At 46.0% G+C, this 22,728-nt stretch overlaps 1 protein-coding gene across 4 annotated transcripts in view; it reads left to right on the plus strand.

Annotated features, from left to right (window-relative positions):
• The window catches only part of LOC138669776 (acidic mammalian chitinase-like), a 137,760-nt gene that overhangs the window by 84,304 nt on the left and 30,728 nt on the right, over positions 1–22,728 (plus strand). For all 4 annotated transcript variants that reach the window (XM_069756505.1, XM_069756507.1, XM_069756506.1 and 1 more), the window contains exons 7-8: positions 20,087–20,211; positions 20,408–20,531. In XM_069756505.1, the coding sequence (XP_069612606.1) occupies positions 20,087–20,211; positions 20,408–20,531 (249 nt within the window). The remainder of the gene's footprint in view (positions 1–20,086; positions 20,212–20,407; positions 20,532–22,728) is intronic.

Below are 22,728 nucleotides of genomic sequence, written 5' to 3' on the forward strand. Positions count from 1 at the left end.
AGATCTTTCACCGGGAAGGAACAACCACGGGAAGGGCAGCATCCAAAAAGGAACTAAGCACTGCTCCTAATAGCCAGTTCCTACTCCACACTGATGAGGGGCAAATACCGAGAAACAGCTGTTTGTGAATGTATACCATGTTGTGGCATAGGTGGTTTTCCTTTTTGGATGCTGCCCTTCCCGTGGTTGTTCCTTCCCGGTGAAAGACCTGGCTATTTATTGCTTTAGTTGAGAAACAGGTGATGGTGTCTCCGCGGCTTTCCTTCATGCATTTGCATATTTCCCAATGTAAAACCCCCCATTCCAAAAACAACCCAACAGCCTCACACTATCCGGATGAACAGGTGGTAAACGAAAAGCCGACTCAATATCGGTCTTGTCCAACAGCGCACCCCTACCACAACTACGCACCCAGCGTGCCGCCTCGTCAAAAGACGTATAAACCACGGAACAAAGCTCCGGGTCTATCCCGTCGTTCACAGACCTCCCCCGAGGGCATGACAAATGCTGAATCAGGAACTTGTTTAGTTCCTTCTTCGGAACCACGCCCAACGGCGAAACTACCAAATCCTCTAGCAGCGGAACAGGGAAAGGTCCGGACATTCTCCCCAACAAAACCTCCTTATTCAACTTTTCCGAAACCACAGCAGCGTGTAACTCAGCTGATCTTAAATTCTTCAAAACTTGAGGGATACCAAAAGGAGGAGCAGGTATACGAAAAGCTTTTTCCCTATCCGGGAACCTATTTAGATAGGGGACCATTGCATCCAGTCTCACCGGCGTCACCCCCTTTGGAATTGCCCTGTGGCTTCCCTTTTTTCTTAAAGCACTTGGCAGCACCGTGGGAAGATCCACTGCAGTGCGAGCACACGTTCTTGAACTTACAAGTAGCTCCGAATTTGCACTGGCCATCGTTAAACTGCCAGCATAAACCATGTTTTTGACCCCCTGATCCCGAAGAACTTCCTTGCGAGGCGGTTTGGCCAGCAGTTCTGGCCCCACCTTGAAAGAAATGGCCAAATTTTGTCGGCACCATAACCCGCAACCACAAACCAATGTCCTTCTGATCCCATCTAATCGCCGGACGAACTGCCTTCCGCTGCCTAAACTGCTCGTCGTACCGGAGCCAGGCCTGACCCCCATATGCCCTATGTGCCTCACCTATCGAATCCATAGCAAGATAAGGCGGAACAGTTTTCAGGAGCCTTTTCGCCAACTACACTCGCCAGAATCGCGAATGCTTGTAGCCAGTTCACGGAAGTCTGAGGAATAAGACACCATCTTCGTTTCTCCTCCTCCTCCTTCTTACTGTCCTTCTTGCTCTTATCTAAATGAAATTTCTCCAAAGGAAGGAGGGAAAAGATCTCCACGTACTCATCCCTCCAAATCTTCTCCCTCACTTACTTCTTTAAATGAGCCCCCAACGGCCCCTCAAAACAAACATAAACCTCGCCCCGCGCTTTATCGTCTAAACGAATCCTACCTTCCTTCTCTTTTTCAGTCTGCACGGACACTGACATGGGCTCCAACGACCTGCTCGGTGCCAAAAAACCCCCACCCAACACACCTAGACCTAAGTCTGTAGGACCCACCCACGCAGCCAAAGGTGACGGCACCGACCTAACGGCTTCCAACCATGTGAGCAACTCACGGATGCTAGATAACAACGCGCCTACCCCTTCATTCCCCAAATCAGACCGAACCCTCGCATGCTCCCCCATAACCACTGCCCCACCCGCCTAACCCCAACTACCAGGGAAAACAATAGCGTCGGTAACAAAACAGACATAGAGTCATGCTCACCAGGCTACAGGAGAGCTGGGGTCCCTCCAGCCGCAGACATCCCGCAGAGGAAGAGGGCTGCCCGGCGGAAGCATCACCACGTCGACCCGCCGTGACATCACAGGAAGCACCTGACGGTCCGGCGCATGAAGGCCCAGCCCCCCTGGAGCGAGGGAGGAGAAGGCCAATCCACCGCTGCAGGCCCCAGCACGGCGGGCGGATTCCTCCTGGATCGGGCTCTGCTTGGATGCTTGAGGGTGGGCACTTGGTCTGAAGAGTCCCTGGAGGGGCTCCTGAGCCTGCGCTGAGGCTGAGGCACATCTAGGGATAAGTGCTCTGAAGGCCGGACCCGGCAGGAGCGCCGCTTGCTTCCAGCCACCGACGGAATGTCCCCGCTGCCTCCGCCCAGGATTCCAGCCACCTGGGACTCCAGCCAGCCGGGAGGCCGATTTGTGGCAGCCACCCGCAGCAATTGCAGCACCTGCTCCACCGATGCTATCTTGTAGGTATCTCCTGATTGCCTCCAGAGCGGGAACTGGCCAAACCCCACCCCCTCCTTGCCCTATAAACCCCCCCTAATGCATATTACCCCCCTCCTTTTAAACATAACCCCACCCTCTACCCTTCTGCTCCAAACCCCTGTCATGTCGGCCTGCACGTACGCCATCTGGGGGGAGGGGATGGCTCGCTCTGGCCTGCTCTTTACACACACCACATCTTTTTCAGGGGTATTCTGCTTGGAATCTGCTTGAAAAAGTGCCTCAGAAGTGCTGCAAAAAATAAACATTAACAATGTCAAAATAAACAAACATGCACATTCTTTGGGTGGCTATATTTAGAAGCCACCCTTTATACTGTATATACACTTGAAAGTATAAAGACTCAAAAGTATTAGTTACTGTATGATGCCCAACCGAGGTAGTCATGTGCGAACTTCAGTTCTCACTTGCTCTGGCACCTTACAGATAAGGGTGTCCCCGTCCCAATGTGCTGTTGTGTTTGTGATGCTTCCCACTTACTTCTGGCCCTTAGGTCTCTTCTAATTCCAGCAATCCCTCTCCTGGAACCAAGTCAGCAATCAAGCCAGGGGACATGAGATTCATAAAAACAAGTAAACTTTTACTTGATGACAAGCTACTGTATATGTACAGTCAACTCAGATGTAGAGTATAAGGCCCAACAAGGTGGCATCTTTCCCACAGGTACCGGACACAACTTCAGCCCTGGTTATTGGTATAGGTAGAGCATCCCTTTAACTATCTTCTCTTGCCCAAGGGAATCTTCTCCTTTTGTAGCAGTATAGTATATGGATTCTAACTCACTCTGACGAGGCTGAAGTTGGTTTCTTATTCGTTCAGTTTCTTATTCGGCAATTTTTCCTTTTCTGTTTTTTATAGGTTTAACAACAAAAAATAGTCATTACAATAATAAAAGACAACGCAGTGAGGTGCCCTGATGTGAATACACTTAACAAGAGCTACAAAAACAATAAAACTGGCACAAAAATGGGCATCAAAGTGGGCACAAAAGAGCTCTAAAGAAAGGGTTAAATGCCTTTTGGCCATTGAACTCACACTGCAGACATATAGAACACAGCGCCCCACATCAAAACCAGTTATCTCCAGCCTGGCCCAAAAGGGTTCTGTGCATCAGAACTGGCATCAAAGTGGGCAGACGGCCAATTTTGGCCATTTCAAAAAGTAACTGATGTTTTTAAGGAGTTAAATGACTTTGGGCCACTGATCTGATACATAAAATATACAGATAGTGATGCCCTGCAAAAAACCCAGGTCCCTCCAGCCTAGCCCAAATAGGTTCTGGGCACCAGAACAGGCATCAAAGTGGGCAAACAGCCCATTTTCACAGATTTAAATAAGTAACTGATGTTTTTAAGGGGTTAAATGCCTTTGGGCCACTAATCTGATACTTAAAATACACAGATAGTGATGCCCTGCATCAAAATCAGGTCCCTGCAGCCTGGCTAAAATGGGTTCTGGGCACCAGAACTAGCATCAAAGTGGGCAAACAGCCCATTTTGCCAGATTTGAATTAGTAACTGATGTTTTTAGGGGTTAAATGCTTTTGGGCCACTGATCTGACACTTAAAATACACAGATAGTGATGCCCTGCATGAAACCCAGATCCTTCCAGCATGACCCAAATGGGTTCTGGGCACCAGAGTTGGCATCAAAGTGGGCAAATAGCCCATTTTCACAGATTTGAATAAGTAAAGGATGTTTTTAAGGGGTTAAATGCCTTTGGGCCACTGATCTGACACTTAAAATACACAGATAGTGATGCCCTTCTACAAACCCAGGTCCCTCCAGCCTGGCTCTAATGGGTTCTGGGCACCAGAACTGGCATCAAAGTGGGCAAACAGCCCATTTTAACAGATTTGAATAATTATATTATTTATTTATTTATATAGCACCATTAATTCCATGGTGCTGTACATGAGAAAGGGGTTACATACAGGGTTATAGATATCGTTTACAGTAAACAGGTTTACAGTGGCAGACTGGTACAGAGGGGAGAGGACCCTGTCCTTTCGGACTTACATTCTATGGGATAGTGGGAAAGAGACAGAAGGTAGGGCTGAGGCAGCGGCTCTGGCGGTGGTTAGGCGGCGGCTCTGGCGATGGTGAGGCGGCAGCATGGTTATTATAGGCTGTAGGCTTTCCTGAAGAGATGGGTTTTCAGGTTCCGTCTGAAGGATCCGAGGGTGGTGGATAACCGGACGTGTTGAGGCATGGAATTCCAGAGGATGGGGGATATTCGGGAGAAGTCTTGGAGCAGGTTGTGTGAGGAAGGAATAAGTGTGGAGGAGATTAGGAGGTCTTGGGAGGATCGGAGATTACGTGAGGGAAGATATTGGGAGATTAGTTCAGAGATATTGAAAGGGGACAGGTTGTGGATGGCTTTGTAGATCAGTGTTAATAGTTTGAACTGGATTCGTTGGGGAATTGGGAGCCAGTGGAGGGATTTGCAGAGGGGAGAATCAGGGGAGTAGCGAGGAGAGAGGTGGATTAGCCGGGCATCAAAGTTGAGGACAGACTGGAGTGGTGCAAGAGAGTTAGTGGGGAGGCCACAGAGGAGGGTGTTGCTGTAATCGAGGCGGGAGATGATGAGAGCATGCACAAGAGTTTTGGTAGATTGTGGGCTGAGGAAGGAACGGATTCTGGCAATAAGTAACTGATGTTTTTAAGGGGTTAAATGACTTTGGGCCACTGATACCACAGTGCATACATATAGAACAGGGAGCCCCACATAAAAAACAGGTCCATTCAGCCTTGCCCAAATGGGTTCTGGGAACCAGAACTGCATCAAAGTGCAGCCCATTTTCACAGATTTGAATAAGTAACTGATGGTTTTAAGGGGTTAAATTCCTTTGGGCCACTGATCTGACACTTAAAATGCACAGAAAGTGATGCCCTGCATCAAACCCAGGTCCCTCCAGCATGGCCCAAATGGGTTCTGGGCACCAGAACTGGCATTAAAATGGGCAAACAGCCCATTTTCACACATTGAATAAGTAACTGATGTTTTTAAGGGGTTAAATGCCTTTGGGACACTGATCTAACACTTAAAATACACAGATATTGATGTCCTGCAACAAACGCAGGTCCCTCCAGCCTGGCTTATATGGGTTCTGAGCACCAGAACAGGCATCAAAGTGGGCAAACAGCCCATTTTCACAGATTTGAAGAAGTAACTGATGGTTTTTAAGGGGTTAAATGCCTTTGGGACACTGATCTGACACTTAAAATACACAGATATTGATGTCCTGCAACAAACTCAGGTCCCTCCAGCCTGGCTTAAATGGGTTCTGGGCACCAGAACAGGCATCAAAGTGGGCAAACAGCCCATTTTCACAGATTTAAATAAGTAACTGATGTTTTTAAGGGGTTAAATGCCTTTGGGCCACTAATCTGATACTTAAAATACACAGATAGTGATGCCCTGCATCAAAATCAGGTCCCTGCAGCCTGGCTAAAATGGGTTCTGGGCACCAGAACTAGCATCAAAGTGGGCAAACAGCCCATTTTGCCAGATTTGAATTAGTAACTGATGTTTTTAGGGGTTAAATGCTTTTGGGCCACTGATCTGACACTTAAAATACACAGATAGTGATGCCCTGCATGAAACCCAGATCCTTCCAGCATGACCCAAATGGGTTCTGGGCACCAGAGTTGGCATCAAAGTGGGCAAATAGCCCATTTTCACAGATTTGAATAAGTAAAGGGTGTTTTTAAGGGGTTAAATGCCTTTGGGCCACTGATCTGACACTTAAAATACACAGATAGTGATGCCCTTCTACAAACCCAGGTCCCTCCAGCCTGGCTCTAATGGGTTCTGGGCACCAGAACTGGCATCAAAGTGGGCAAACAGCCCATTTTAACAGATTTGAATAATTATATTATTTATTTATTTATATAGCACCATTAATTCCATGGTGCTGTACATGAGAAAGGGGTTACATACAGGGTTATAGATATCGTTTACAGTAAACAGGTTTACAGTGGCAGACTGGTACAGAGGGGAGAGGACCCTGTCCTTTCGGACTTACATTCTATGGGATAGTGGGAAAGAGACAGAAGGTAGGGCTGAGGCAGCGGCTCTGGCGCTGGTGAGGCGGCAGCTCTGGCGGTGGTGAGGCGGCAGCATGGTTATTATAGGCTGTAGGCTTTCCTGAAGAGATGGGTTTTCAGGTTCCGTCTGAAGGATCCGAGGGTGGTGGATAACCGGACGTGTTGAGGCATGGAATTCCAGAGGATGGGGGATATTCGGGAGAAGTCTTGGAGCAGGTTGTGTGAGGAAGGAATAAGTGTGGAGGAGATTAGGAGGTCTTGGGAGGATCGGAGATTACGTGAGGGAAGATATTGGGAGATTAGTTCAGAGATATTGAAAGGGGACAGGTTGTGGATGGCTTTGTAGATCAGTGTTAATAGTTTGAACTGGATTCGTTGGGGAATTGGGAGCCAGTGGAGGGATTTGCAGAGGGGAGAATCAGGGGAGTAGCGAGGAGAGAGGTGGATTAGCCGGGCATCAAAGTTGAGGACAGACTGGAGTGGTGCAAGAGAGTTAGTGGGGAGGCCACAGAGGAGGGTGTTGCTGTAATCGAGGCGGGAGATGATGAGAGCATGCACAAGAGTTTTGGTAGATTGTGGGCTGAGGAAGGAACGGATTCTGGCAATAAGTAACTGATGTTTTTAAGGGGTTAAATGACTTTGGGCCACTGATACCACAGTGCATACATATAGAACAGGGAGCCCCACATAAAAAACAGGTCCATTCAGCCTTGCCCAAATGGGTTCTGGGAACCAGAACTGCATCAAAGTGCAGCCCATTTTCACAGATTTGAATAAGTAACTGATGGTTTTAAGGGGTTAAATTCCTTTGGGCCACTGATCTGACACTTAAAATGCACAGAAAGTGATGCCCTGCATCAAACCCAGGTCCCTCCAGCATGGCCCAAATGGGTTCTGGGCACCAGAACTGGCATTAAAATGGGCAAACAGCCCATTTTCACACATTGAATAAGTAACTGATGTTTTTAAGGGGTTAAATGCCTTTGGGACACTGATCTAACACTTAAAATACACAGATATTGATGTCCTGCAACAAACGCAGGTCCCTCCAGCCTGGCTTATATGGGTTCTGAGCACCAGAACAGGCATCAAAGTGGGCAAACAGCCCATTTTCACAGATTTGAAGAAGTAACTGATGGTTTTAAAGGGTTAAATGCCATGGGGCAACTGATCTGAAATTTTAAATACACAGATACTGATGACTTGCATCAAACCCAGATCCCTCCATCCTGGCCCAAATGTGTTCTGGGCATCAGAACTGGTGTCAAAGTGGGCAGACAGTCAATTCTGGCCATTTGAATAAGTAACGGATGTTTTTAAGGATTTAAATGACTTTGGGCCACTGATCTGACACTTAAAATACACAGATACTGATGCATTGCATCAAACCCAGGTTCCTCCAGCCTGTCCCAAATGGGTTCTGGGCACCAGAACAGGCATCAAAGTGGGCAAACAGCCCATTTTCACCCATTTGAATAAGTAACTGATGTTTTCAAGGGGTTAAATGCCATTGGGCAACTGATCTGAAACTTAAAATACACAGATACTGATAACTTGCATCAAACCCAGATCCCTCCATCCTGGCCCAAATGTGTTCTGGGCATCAGAACTGGTGTCAAAGTGGGCAGACAGTCAATTCTGGCCATTTGAATAAGTAACGGATGTTTTTAAGGATTTAAATGACTTTGGGCCACTGATCTGACACTTAAAATACACAGATACTGATGCCCTGCATCAAACCCAAGTCTCTCCAGCCTGTCCCAAATGGGTTCTCGGCACCAGAACAGGCATCGAAGTGGGCAAACAGCCCATTTTCACACATTTGAATAAGTAACTGATGTTTTTAAGGGGTTAAATGCCTTTGGGCCACTGATCTGACACTTAAAATACACAGATACTGATGACTTGCATCAAACCCAGGTCCCTCCAGCCTGGTCCAAATGTGTTCTGGGCATCAGAACTGGCGTCAAAGTGGGCAGACAGTCAATTTTGGCCATTTGAATAAGTAACGGATGTTTTTAAGGATTTAAATGACTTTGGGCCACTGATCTGACACTTAAAATACACAGATACTGATGCCCTGCATCAAATTCAGGTCCCTCCAGCCTGGCCCAAATGGGTTCTGGGTATCAGAACTGGCATCAAAGTGGGCAAACGGCCCACTTTCACAGATTTGAATAAGTAACTGATGTTCTAAGTTGTTAAATGACTTTGGGCCACTGATACCACAGTGCATGCATATAGAAAAGGGAGACCTACATCAAAAACAGGTCCATCCAGCCTTGCCCAAATGGGTTCTTGGCACCAGAACTAGCATCAAAGTTGGCAAACAGACCATTTTCACACATTTGAATATGTAACTGATGTTTTTAAGGGGTTAAATGCCTTTGGGCCACTGATCTGACACTTAAAATACACAGATATTGATGCCCTTCATTAAACACAGGTCCCTACAGCCTGGCCCAAATAGGGTCTGGGCATCAGAACTGACTTCAAAGTGGGCAAATAGCCCATTTTCACAGATTTGAAAAAGTAACTGATGTTTTTAAGGGGTTAAATGCCTTTGGGCCACTGATCTGACACTTAAAATACACAGATAGTGATGCCCTGCATCAAACCCAGGTCCCTCCAGCCTGGCCTAAATGGGTTCTGGGCATCAGAACTGGCATCAAATTGGGCAAACAGCCCATTATCACATATTTGAATAAGTAACTGATGTTTTTAAGGGGTTAAATGCCATTGGGCCACTGATCTGACACTTAAAATACACAGATACTGATGACTTGCATCAAACCCAGGTCCCTCCAACCTGGCCCAAATGTGTTCTGGGCATCAGAACTGGCGTCAAAGTGGGCAGACAGTCAATTCCGGCCATTTGAATAAGTAACTGATGTTTTTAAGGGGTTAAATGCCATTGGGCCACTGATCTGACACTTAAAATACACAGACACTGATGACTTGCATCAAACCCAGGTCCCTCCAGCCTGGCCCAAATGGGTTCTGGGCATCAGAACTGGCATCAAATTGGGCAAACAGCCCATTTTCACATATTTGAATAAGTAACTGATGTTTTTAAAGGGAACCTGTCACCCCGTTTTTTCAGATTGAGATAAAAATACTGTTAAATATGGCCTGCGCTGTGCGTTACAATAGTGTATGTAGTGTACCCTGATTCACCACCTATGCTGCGAAATACATTACCAAAGTCGCCGTTTTCGCCTGTCAATCAGGCTGGTCAGGTCAGGTGGGCGTGGTGACATCGCTGTTTCTTCCCCAGCTTTCCGTTGGTGGCGTAAGTGGTGTGCGCATGTCCAAGTGCCGAATCCACTGCGCGCAGGTGAAGAAAAAGTGCGCGATCTGCGCTATTACCCTTGTCATCGGTGGGGGCGGCCATCTTCCTGAGGCCGCGCGTGCGCAGATGGAGTGCTCTGCTGCACGGGGCTTCAGGAAAATGGCCGCGGGATGCCGCGTGTGCGCAGATGGAGATCGCAGCGGCCATTTTCCCAAAGCCGAGTTTGCATCTCGGCTTCAGGAAAATGGCCGCCGCGATCTCCATCTGCGCACGTGCAGCATCCCGTGGCCATTTTCCTTGGAATCAACTGCCTTGCCAGTCTCTGAAGTAAAGCGTAGAGTCTACTACTCTACAAACCAGGGATTCAAGCTTGAGGAGGCTAATTTGCATATTCCAGGTGCCTTCTGGGAAAGCGAAGAGTCTCCCTAAGCTAGAAGATCGTTGGGTACAGCCGGGACCAGCTGCTTGGAAAGAATCACCAAACCAGGGATTCAAGCTTGAGGAGGCTAATTTGCATATTCCAGGTGCCTTCTGGGAAAGCGAAGAGTCTCCCTAAGCTAGAAGATCGTTGGGTACAGCCGGGACCAGCTGCTTGGAAAGAATCACCGAATTTTTGCCTGTAGGACATTATTGCAAGAGAGCTTGGCTGAGTAGATTACACAAGAAGGAAAACACACAGCAAGTCAGCAGGATCTAGGAGCAACATGGCAGATGTGACAACCTACATGGTGAGCTGCAGCATGTGCTACATGTTCACAGATCGACCAGAAGAAGAATTAAATTTCACCTGTCAGAAGTGTAGACTAGTGGCCCTTTTAGAAGAAAAGGTGCGGGGTCTGGAAGAAAGAATAGCAACCTTGAAACTCATCAAAGAGAATGAAGACTTTCTAGACAGAACAGAAGCATCTCTACTGGTCACAGAAGGTGAAAAAAGTGTCAGAGAACCTCCAAAAGCAGATGAGTGGAAGCATGTGACCAAAAGAAGCAAGAAGACCATGGAGAAATCACCAACCACACAACTGAAGAACCGATATCAAATCTTTGTAGAGGATGAAGATGGCACACCTAAGGATGAAGCAATACCAGCAAGCAAAAAAGAAAAGGGCACACAGCAACAAGTGACAGCAAAAAGTACAGCCAAGAAGCAACGAAGAGTGGTGGTGGTGGGAGACTCACTACTGAGAGGCACAGAAGCAGCCATCTGCAGACCGGACATAACTGCAAGAGAAGTATGCTGCCTTCCAGGTGCGATGATCAAGGATGTGACCGATAGGATACCAAAGCTCTTCAACTCCAAGGACGTCCACCCATTTCTTCTGATTCATGTTGGCACCAATGACACGGCAAGGAAGGACCTACCGACAATCTGCAAAGACTTTGAAGAGTTGGGGAAGAAAGTAAAGGAACTGGATGCACAGGTAGTTTTTTCTTCTATCCTTCCAGTAGACGGGCATGGCACCAGGAGATGGAACAGGATCCTTGATGCAAACAACTGGCTAAGACGATGGTGCAGACAACAAGGATTCGGATTCCTGGACCACGGTGTGAATTACTTGTACGATGGACTCCTCGCCAGAGACGGACTACACCTCAACAAACCTGGGAAACACACATTCGCCAGAAGACTCGCTACACTCATCAGGAGGGCGTTAAACTAGAAGAAGAGGGGACGGGAAGAAAAACATTAGACTTGAACAAAGAAGATCCAGGAAAACATACTCAGAAGGGAGGTAAGAACATTTCTAAAACAATCCACAGCGAGGAGATTGGAACAAAACAAAATCCTCTAAACTGCATGCTTGCAAACGCCAGAAGCCTGACAAACAAGATGGAAGAACTAGAAGCAGAAATATCTACAGGTAACTTTGACATAGTGGGAATAACCGAGACATGGTTAGATGAAAGCTATGACTGGGCAGTTAACTTACAGGGTTACAGTCTGTTTAGAAAGGATCGTAAAAATCGGAGAGGAGGAGGGGTTTGTCTCTATGTAAAGTCTTGTCTAAAGTCCACTTTAAGGGAGGATATTAGCGAAGGAAATGAGGATGTCAAGTCCATATGGGTCAAAATTCATGGAGGGAAAAATGGTAACAAAATTCTCATTGGGGTCTGTTACAAACCCCCAAATATAACAGAAAGCATGGAAAGTCTACTTCTAAAGCAGATAGATGAAGCTGCAACCCATAATGAGGTCCTGGTTATGGGGGACTTTAACTACCCGGATATTAACTGGGAAACAGAAACCTGTGAAACCCATAAAGGCAACAGGTTTCTGCTAATAACCAAGAAAAATTATCTTTCACAATTGGTGCAGAATCCAACCAGAGGAGCAGCACTTTTAGACCTAATACTATCTAATAGACCTGACAAAATAACAAATCTGCAGGTGGTCGGGCATCTAGGAAATAGCGACCACAATATTGTACAGTTTCACCTGTCTTTCATTAGGGGGACTTGTCAGGGAGTCACAAAAACACTGCACTTTAGGAAGGCAAAGTTTGACCAGCTTAGAGATGCCCTTAATCTGGTAGACTGGGACAATATCCTCAGAAATAAGAATACAGATAATAAATGGGAAATGTTTAAGAACATCCTAAATAGGCAGTGTAAGCGGTTTATACCTTGTGGGAATAAAAGGACTAGAAATAGGAAAAACCCAATGTGGCTAAACAAAGAAGTAAGACAGGCAATTAACAGTAAAAAGAAAGCATTTGCACTACTAAAGCAGGATGGCACCATTGAAGCTCTAAAAAACTATAGGGAGAAAAATACTTTATCTAAAAAACTAATTAAAGCTGCCAAAAAGGAAACAGAGAAGCACATTGCTAAGGAGAGTAAAACTAATCCCAAACTGTTCTTCAACTATATCAATAGTAAAAGAATAAAAACTGAAAATGTAGGCCCCTTAAAAAATAGTGAGGAAAGAATGGTTGTAGATGACGAGGAAAAAGCTAACATATTAAACACCTTCTTCTCCACGGTATTCACGGTGGAAAATGAAATGCTAGGTGAAATCCCAAGAAACAATGAAAACCCTATATTAAGGGTCACCAATCTAACCCAAGAAGAGGTGCGAAACCGGCTAAATAAGATTAAAATAGATAAATCTCCGGGTCCAGATGGCATACACCCACGAGTACTAAGAGAACTAAGTAATGTAATAGATAAACCATTATTTCTTATTTTTAGGGACTCTATAGCGACAGGGTCTGTTCCGCAGGATTGGCGCATAGCAAATGTGGTGCCAATATTCAAAAAGGGCTCTAAAAGTGAACCTGGAAATTATAGGCCAGTAAGTCTAACCTCTATTGTTGGTAAAATATTTGAAGGGTTTCTGAGGGATGTTATTCTGGATTATCTCAATGAGAATAACTGTTTAACTCCATATCAGCATGGGTTTATGAGAAATCGCTCCTGTCAAACCAATCTAATCAGTTTTTATGAAGAGGTAAGCTATAGGCTGGACCACGGTGAGTCATTGGACGTGGTATATCTCGATTTTTCCAAAGCGTTTGATACCGTGCCGCACAAGAGGTTGGTACACAAAATGAGAATGTTTGGTCTGGGGGAAATTGTGTGTAAATGGGTTAGTAACTGGCTTAGTGATAGAAAGCAGAGGGTGGTTATAAATGGTATAGTCTCTAACTGGGTCGCTGTGACCAGTGGGGTACCGCAGGGGTCAGTATTGGGACCTGTTCTCTTCAACATATTCATTAATGATCTGGTAGAAGGTTTACACAGTAAAATATCGATATTTGCAGATGATACAAAACTATGTAAAGCAGTTAATACAAGAGAAGATAGTATTCTGCTACAGATGGATCTGGATAAGTTGGAAACTTGGGTTGAAAGGTGGCAGATGAGGTTTAACAATGATAAATGTAAGGTTATACACATGGGAAGAAGGAATCAATGTCACCATTACACACTGAATGGGAAACCACTGGGTAAATCTGACAGGGAGAAGGACTTGGGGATCCTAGTTAATGATAAACTTACCTGGAGCAGCCAGTGCCAGGCAGCAGCTGCCAAGGCAAACAGGATCATGGGGTGCATTAAAAGAGGTCTGGATACACATGATGAGAGCATTATACTGCCTCTGTACAAATCCCTAGTTAGACCGCACATGGAGTACTGTGTCCAGTTTTGGGCACCGGTGCTCAGGAAGGATATAATGGAACTAGAGAGAGTACAAAGGAGGGCAACAAAATTAATAAAGGGGATGGGAGAACTACAATACCCAGATAGATTAGCGAAATTAGGATTATTTAGTCTAGAAAAAAGACGACTGAGGGGCGATCTAATAACCATGTATAAGTATATAAGGGGACAATACAAATATCTCGCTGAGGATCTGTTTATACCAAGGAAGGTGACGGGCACAAGGGGGCATTCTTTGCGTCTGGAGGAGAGAAGGTTTTTCCACCAACATAGAAGAGGATTCTTTACTGTTAGGGCAGTGAGAATCTGGAATTGCTTGCCTGAGGAGGTGGTGATGGCGAACTCAGTCGAGGGGTTCAAGAGAGGCCTGGATGTCTTCCTGGAGCAGAACAATATTGTATCATACAATTAGGTTCTGTAGAAGGACGTAGATCTGGGGATTTATTATGATGGAATATAGGCTGAACTGGATGGACAAATGTCTTTTTTCGGCCTTACTAACTATGTTACTATGTTACTATGTTACTCCCTCGGTGTTCCGGCCACCGGATCTGCGCTTCAGATGGAGGCAGCCTGCTTCTAGCTGGTCTCCCACTGATGTTTCACTCCTGTTGCTATGACTTCTGTGCTCACTCACTACGGCACACTTCCTTTCTTGTCCTCTCTTAGGAGGCTGCCGCTTGGGTTGCAGGCGCAGCTCCGTGTCCTTCTTTCCTACTGAGCCGCTGATGTTCTTTCCTTTTTCCTCTGTCTGCCTGACAGGAATTCCCTGGGCCGAGCCCAGTCTACTTCTCTCCCTCTTCCTTCTTCTCCAACTGACTATCCCTCTCCCTCTGTTTCTCCAACTGACTATCTCCTTCTCCTTCCAGTCAGCTTCTCCTGACTTCCTAACCAACCCACCAGTTTTACCCTTTGAGAGGAGTGGCCTAGTAGATAGAACCCTTAGCTCCCCCTGGTGGACCGGCGTGTGAAGTGTTGTGTGGCTGTGATACCTGGCAGGGTGAACTCCTTTGGTGCCATCAGACGTAACATCGCTCCACCTGGTGGAAGAACGACATTACTGCAACGACCAGGACTCTGGGACGCTGCATGTACGTGAACCACTCTATTCACAGAATGGAATGCGTACAGCACGCCCATTTGGGATGGGGAGAGGGGCCAGAACCAAAGCCCATCGGACCGGACCGAGGATATTTCCATACAGAGCAGGAGAAATATAAAAGGTTCTTATGGGGGATTCATGGGGAGTCAGGGGATTTCACAAATAGTTGGGGAATGTATAGCTCACACTCTATTAGATAATATTTTTAGTTGATAGGCAAAAAAACTGGTGACAGGTTCCCTTTAACCCCTTAAAAACAGAACCCATTTGGGCCATGCTGGATGGACCTGTTTTCGATGTGGGGCTCCCTGTTCTATATGTATACACTGTGGTATCATTGGCCCAAAGTCATTTAACCCCTTAAAAACATCAGTTACTTATTCAAAACTAACAAAATGGGCTGTTTGCCCACTTTGGTGCCAGTTATGATGCCCAGAGCCCTTTTGGGCATACTAGCGGGACCTGGGTTTGATGCAGGGCATCACTATCTGTGTATTTTAATTGTCAGATCAGTGGCCCAAAGGCATTTAACCTCTTATTCAAATCTGTTACTTATTCAAATCTGTGAAAATGGGCTCTTTGCCCACTTTGATGACGGTTCTGGTGCCCAAAACCCATTTGGGCCAGGCTGGAGATAACTGGTTTTGATGTGGGGCGCCCTGTTCTATATGTCTGTAGAGTGAGATCAGTGGCCCAAAGGCATTTAACCCCTTCTTCAGCGCCCTTTGGTGCCCACTTTGATGCCCATTTTTGTGCCAGTTTTATTGTTTTTGTAGCTCTTTTTAAGTGTATTCACAGCAGGGCACCTCACTGCATTGTCTTTTATTATTGTCATGCTTATTTTTTGTTGTTAAACGTATAAAAAACAGAAAATAAAAAATTTCCGAATATGAAACTGACGAATAAGAAACCAACTTCAGCTCCGAATAAGAAACTGAACGAATAGAAACCAATTTCAGCCTCGTCTCACTCTGCCTCTGAGAGTTTGAGTCCAATTATTCTTGCTGCTTCGCCAGCAGAACGTGCCCACAGGCCTCGACGTCTATTTAGAGATTCCGAGGCCAGCAAAAAGGGAACTCTTGGAGAAAGGATGTTAAGAATCCACTGCCACGAGGTTCTAGGCTCCCTTTATCCTTAGCAGCCCCTGACCTGAGCCTGCGGCTTGTCACTGCTCACAACTCACTGACTGTCACTTCCTGAGCATGTTACTAACACTCTTTCCCTCCTCCCTCTACTGGGCCGGCTGGTACAGTTAACCCTAGGCTAAACTGCTGCTCAGAGGATTTCACTTTCAGAAATACACCTTAAACCCCTTTTGAGTGTCAGGGAGCAGATCATTGCTTCCACCACTACTACACCACCACAGGAATGACTGAAAAGACTCCTTTGAAGGCGCATTATGAAAACAATGCATTTTCGCCTAACCCTTAGGCTCTGTTCACACATTATAATTGGAAGCCACAATACCATGCCAGATTCTGCACGTGATGGACACCAGTGGCACTACATGGTAGTGGTCTCCGAGGCTCCAGTTCTACTGACAATTGTGTACATGCTATCGCGATTACGTCATTGCGCTGGCGCCAACTGATGACATCATCACACTGAAACATCTCATTAGAAGCGATTGGATCTTCGCTGGAGCTGCATTCTATATTGTTGGCAGCGCAGCATCAGGAAAGCTCCCTGCCTAGATATGTGCGGCGCTAAAATATTATGATGAGGGCAACCTGGTGATTGCCCCCCCCGGAGCCTCGGGCTACAGGTGGTAGCTAAGATTGGCCTCCTTATAATCCACCTATGCAAACGACAGATGATTAGGTGTAAGGGTACCGTCACATAGTGGCATTTTGATCGCTACGACGGCACGATCCGTGACGCTCCAGCATCGTAACAATATCGCTCCAGCGTCGTAGACTGCTGTCACACTTTGCAATGTACGACGCTGGAGCGATAATTTCATGACGTATGTGCGATGTAGAAGCCGTTGGTTACTATGCGCACATCGTATACAATATCGTGCACACCTTTGTTACACCATGCGATCATGCCGCCACAGCGGGACACTAGACGACGAAAGAAAGTTTCAAACGATCTGCTACGACGTACGATTCTCAGCGGGGTCCCTGATCGCAGGAGCGTGTCAGACCCTGCGAGATCGTAACTATATCGCTGGAACGTCACGAATCGTGCCGTCGTAGCGATCAAAATTGCACTGTGTGACGGTACCCTTAGGTGTGCAAAGATAGAGATATAAAGATGGATAAATACATAGATATATCTCAGTGAGATATATAATCATTGCATTGTGTGCGTAGTTTTCTTTTCTTGTATTTAGCACAAAAATAAATATATGAATAACAAAAAATGTTTTTAAAAACCAGCTGAGGGAAAGCAGATAGCTGGGGGCTTGTGCTATTATTCTGGGAAAGGGCCAATATCCATGAAGCTTTCCAGCATATTAAGAAAAGCTCCCAGCTGTCTTCTTAGCTTTTGCTGGCTACTAAAATGGGGAGACCCTAAAAAAATGATGTGGGGTTCCCCCCTTTTTTTAATAAGCAGCAAAGGCTAAGCAAACAGCTGTGTGCTGAAATCGATATTGGCCCCTTCCCAGATGAAAAACACCAGCCATCAGCTGCCCCAGAAATGGCAATTCCATTAGATTCTGGTGCTTAACCTTGGCTCTTCCCGATTGCCGTGGTGCTGGTTTTGGGGTTAGTAAGTCTGGTGGTTAGGAATGGAGAGGTGTCAGTAAGACACCCCCATTACTAACCCCATAATGAAAAGAAATAAACACAGAGAAAAGCCACATACCCTGACAATTACCCTCCTTTACCCATATATTAGAAAAATGTAGTAACCATTTATTTTTAAGAAATCAAAGCTGTCATCAAATTCCTATATTACAAAACACTATCACCGGCGCTCTACACCTCAACCCACTATATAAATGGGGATAACCTGACACAATAACCCAGCTGCTGGTGGCCACAGAACATGTGCCACTTTCTGAAAGAACCAAAAAAATATTGTAAATAACGGCACCGCGCTCGGGTTATAAAAGAAATGTCATTACCCTAATACTCCTGGATATGCTGATGAACACATATGTCCTGCTGACAACAAGATATGGGCTGGTGTACTAAAGTCAGGGGCTGCACTGCTATGTGCTTACAATGAGCCCCTTCTAGAAAACAATACTAAGGGGCTAAATAGAAAAGAAGGAGGAAAGGAAGAGGTTCCTTACCATGAATGACAATACTGGGCACACTCCGCTGCTGATGGGCGTATGAACGGATGAGGCACAGTCATGGACGCTGGCAATGATCAGAGGGTGGGCACGCAGGAGCGTGTGCGGTCGGGCGGCACGGATGCAGCACAATCCGTGCCAGCTGGCGATGACCGGAGGGTGGGCACACAAGAGCGTGTGCGGACGAGCGGTATACAGTGCCGCTACTGAGTGCAGAGCCAGGGAACGTCCCGGCCGGAGGCGTCCCTGGTTGCACTAGGAAACCAACGCCTGATGAAGAAGGGCGCTCACCCTTTGAAACGCGTCGGTAATCCTTTTGGTCCTCGGGAGCCTCCATAGGCCTGTGACGTCACACGCTGCTTGTCAGCGTCGGCCATCTTGGTTTCCTAGTGCAACCAGGGACGCCTCCGGCCGGGACGTTCCCTGGCTCTGCACTCAGTAGCGGCACTGTATACCGCTCGTCCGCACACGCTCTTGTGTGCCCACCCTCCGGTCATCGCCAGCTGGCACGGATTGTGCTGCATCCGTGCCGCCCGACCGCACACGCTCCTGCGTGCCCACCCTCTGATCATTGCCAGCGTCCATGACTGTGCCTCATCCGTTCATACGCCCATCAGCAGCGGAGTGTGCCCAGTATTGTCATTCATGGTAAGGAACCTCTTCCTTTCCTCCTTCTTTTCTATTTAGCCCCTTAGTATTGTTTTCTAGAAGGGGCTCATTGTAAGCACATAGCAGTGCAGCCCCTGACTTTAGTACACCAGCCCATATTCTTGTTGTCAGCAGGACATATGTGTTCATCAGCATATCCAGGAGTATTAGGGTAATGACATTTCTTTTATAACCCGAGCGCGGTGCCGTTATTTACAATATTTTTTTAAATTCCTATATTACCCCGACTGTCACAGCACCAGGGCCCCTGGATGATTCGGGTAAAGAGACAAGATTGGCACATCTCATATGATGTGCCAGTTCCTGGGTGGCTGTGGGTTTCTATTTTTTGGCTCGGGGGACAGGCCAATAACTATAATCTTGCAGCTGTCTTCTTGTCTGCACTGTATTTAACATAAAAGGAGGCTCCACGCCATTTTTTTTTATTTCATTATTTATTTAATGCATGCTAATCCCAGGTGGCGGCTGCTGACTACAACTGTCATCCGTGTCGCCTAGTCTAAAGGTACCGTCACACTCAGCGACGCTGCAGCGATATAGGCAACGAGCCGATCGCTGCAGCGTCGCTGTTTAGGTCGCTAGGAGACGTCAAACACGGCAACAGCAGAACGATGCAGGAGCGATCCAGTGACGTACTTATCGTTCTCACTGGTTGTTCGCTCCATGAAACCAGGCATCGTTGCTTTTGCTGTCAAACATGACGATACATGCCGACCTGACGACCAAATAAAGTTCTGGACTTCTAGCTACGACCAGCGATGGCACAGCGAGATCCAGATCGCTGCTGCGTGTCAAACACAACGAGATCGCTATCCAGGACGCTGCAACGTCACGGATCGCTGTCGTTCTCGTTGTAAAGTTGCTCAGTGTGAAGGTACCTTTACTGACCGCAGTGATAGCAGGCGAGGATGATGACAGTTGTAATCAGCACCCAGCACCTGGGAAAAGCATCAATTATACTGCTCTTTCCAGCTGCCGGAGCTGTTTATTTCCAGTGTCATCTATGTGTTATCAGTGTGCACATGTGCAGTGCTCCGTAATGCTGAAAAAAAAAGGATGTCTGCGGGTTTTTCATACAGACACATGGTCCGTGTGAAAAACATGGCATGTGCTCACCACTCTTGAATACTATGGGTGTACGTGTGTCCGTATTTGCGGTACTTAAAAAATAGACCACATATGGACATAAAATGGACTTGGGAAGAGGGCCTTAAACTGTGTTTGTCCATTTCCTCTATTAGGAAATGCTTGATGCATTTAATGAAGAAGCGAGATCCTCAGGTCTTCCACGGCTCCTAATCACAGCAGCAGTGTCTGCAGGAAAAGGCACCATAGATGCTGGATATGAGATAGCAGAGATCGGACAGTGAGTATGGAGAAATACCCTAAGGCGCTACAGTGAAGTTCTTGAGGTTCTGTAATTTTTCGCAGTGTGACCAATCTGTCATATTTAGTGGTTTTCATTGCTTAAAAGAAGATCACAAGATGACTGTGACAGATACTGTACATGTTGTACAACATTGAGAAAGAAATTGGAAATGACTTTGCTTGTTTCTTCATAGATTACTGGATTTCATCAGTGTGATGACTTATGATTTCCATGGTGGGTGGGACCCTCAGTCTGGACACAACAGCCCCCTGTGTAAGGGTTCCACAGACTCTGGAGATTTAGTATACTTTAACACTGTAAGAAAATTGATTTATTTAATTTATTATTAATATTTCTGTAAAAGTTTCATACACCTATGTGTGTGTGTATAATAAACTATCCGTCCCCTGAGATGATCCTCTTCATCCTCTGGTCAATCACTAACTATAGCCAAGGATAATATACTGCAATCCTCGGCCTGCTGGGAACTAAATGTGTCCAATGCTTGACTTCTGCACAGAACAGACTGCCCTGTGTCCATGTTCTATATTACTTACATAATATACATTTTACAAATATTAGATACTTTGTTTTTACATTTATTGTTTCATGACTTTTATACTTTACAATATTTCAAAGAAAAAAGTTTGAGGTCAACTTATTAATTAGAATCTTTTTGCTATAATAACCTTTAGGATTTCTGCTGTACTTGGTCCCTGGCTCTGGAGTTCAGCTCCCTCACCACCACTGTCTATACACCTGTGCAGTGATGCGTTGCTCATATAGACGTCATGTGATCAGACCAACCAATTATAAGCTGCCGCAGAAGTATGTAATCAGTTGTGATGTCATCACAGGGGCTGTGACTAGTTGGCCACTAACGTGACATGTGATCCCTTTGCACAATTACACGAGTTGTAAGAGATAAATGCGGCAGATGTGTGCAAGGTAACAGCGAGGAATCCTAAGGGGAATTATATTGACAATTTTTTTAAATTTTTCTTAGTAAAATCAGATAGATTTCGCAAGCTAACACAGTACATCACTATTTTTTTGATGGACATCAATATACCTTAAAGCAATATAAAGGATATGGATTTAATTGACAGAATATTTCCTATAGGTAGGACATTATTGCAAGAGAGCTTGGCTGAGTAGATTACACAAGAAGTCAAACACACAGCAAGTCAGCAGGATCTAGGAGCAACATGGCAGATGTGACAACCTACATGGTGAGCTGCAGCATGTGCTACATGTTCACAGATCGACCAGAAGAAGAATCCAATTTCACCTGTCAGAAGTGTAGACTAGTGGCCCTTTTAGAAGAAAAGGTGCGGGGTCTGGAAGAAAGAATAGCAACTTTGAAACTCATCAAAGAGAATGAAGACTTTCTAGACAGAACAGAAGCATCTCTACTGGTCACAGAAGGTGCAAAAAGTGTCAGAGAACCTCCAAAAGCAGATGAGTGGAAGCATGTGACCAAAAGAAGCAAGAAGACCATGGAGAAATCACCAACCACACAACTGAAGAACCGATATCAAATCTTTGTAGAGGATGAAGATGGCACACCTAAGAATGAAGCAATACCAGCAAGCAAAAAAGAAAAGGGCACACAGCAACAAGTGACAGCAAAAAGTACAGCCAAGAAGCAACGAAGAGTGGTGGTGGTGGGAGACTCACTACTGAGAGGCACCGAAGCAGCCATCTGCAGACCGGACATAACTGCAAGAGAAGTATGCTGCCTTCCAGGTGCGATGATCAAGGATGTGACCGATAGGATACCAAAGCTCTTCAGCTCCAAGGACGTCCACCCATTTCTTCTGATACATGTTGGCACCAATGACACGGCAAGGAAGGACCTACCGACAATCTGCAAGGACTTTGAAGAGTTGGGGAAGAAAGTAAAGGAACTGGATGCACAGGTAGTTTTTTCTTCTATCCTTCCAGTAGACGGGCATGGCACCAGGAGATGGAACAGGATCCTTGATGCAAACAACTGGCTAAGACGATGGTGCAGACAACAAGGATTTGGATTCCTGGACCACGGTGTGAATTACTGGTATGATGGACTCCTCGCCAGAGACGGACTACACCTCAACAAACCTGGGAAACACACATTCGCCAGAAGACTCGCTACACTCATCAGGAGGGCGTTAAACTAGAAGAAGAGGGGACGGGAAGAAAAACATTAGACTCGAACAAAGACGACCCAGGAAAACATACTCAGAAGGGAGGTAAGAACATTTCTAAAACAATCCACAGTGAGGAGATTGGAACAAAACAAAATCCTCTAAACTGCATGCTCGCAAACGCCAGAAGCCTGACAAACAAGATGGAAGAACTAGAAGCAGAAATATCTACAGGTAACTTTGACATAGTGGGAATAACCGAGACATGGTTAGATGAAAGCTATGACTGGGCAGTTAACTTACAGGGTTACAGTCTGTTTAGAAAGGATCGTAAAAATCGGAGAGGAGGAGGGGTTTGTCTCTATGTAAAATCTTGTCTAAAGTC

The sequence above is a fragment of the Ranitomeya imitator genome, chromosome 3 (genome assembly GCF_032444005.1).
Source record: "Ranitomeya imitator isolate aRanImi1 chromosome 3, aRanImi1.pri, whole genome shotgun sequence".
NCBI lineage: Eukaryota > Metazoa > Chordata > Amphibia > Anura > Dendrobatidae > Ranitomeya > Ranitomeya imitator.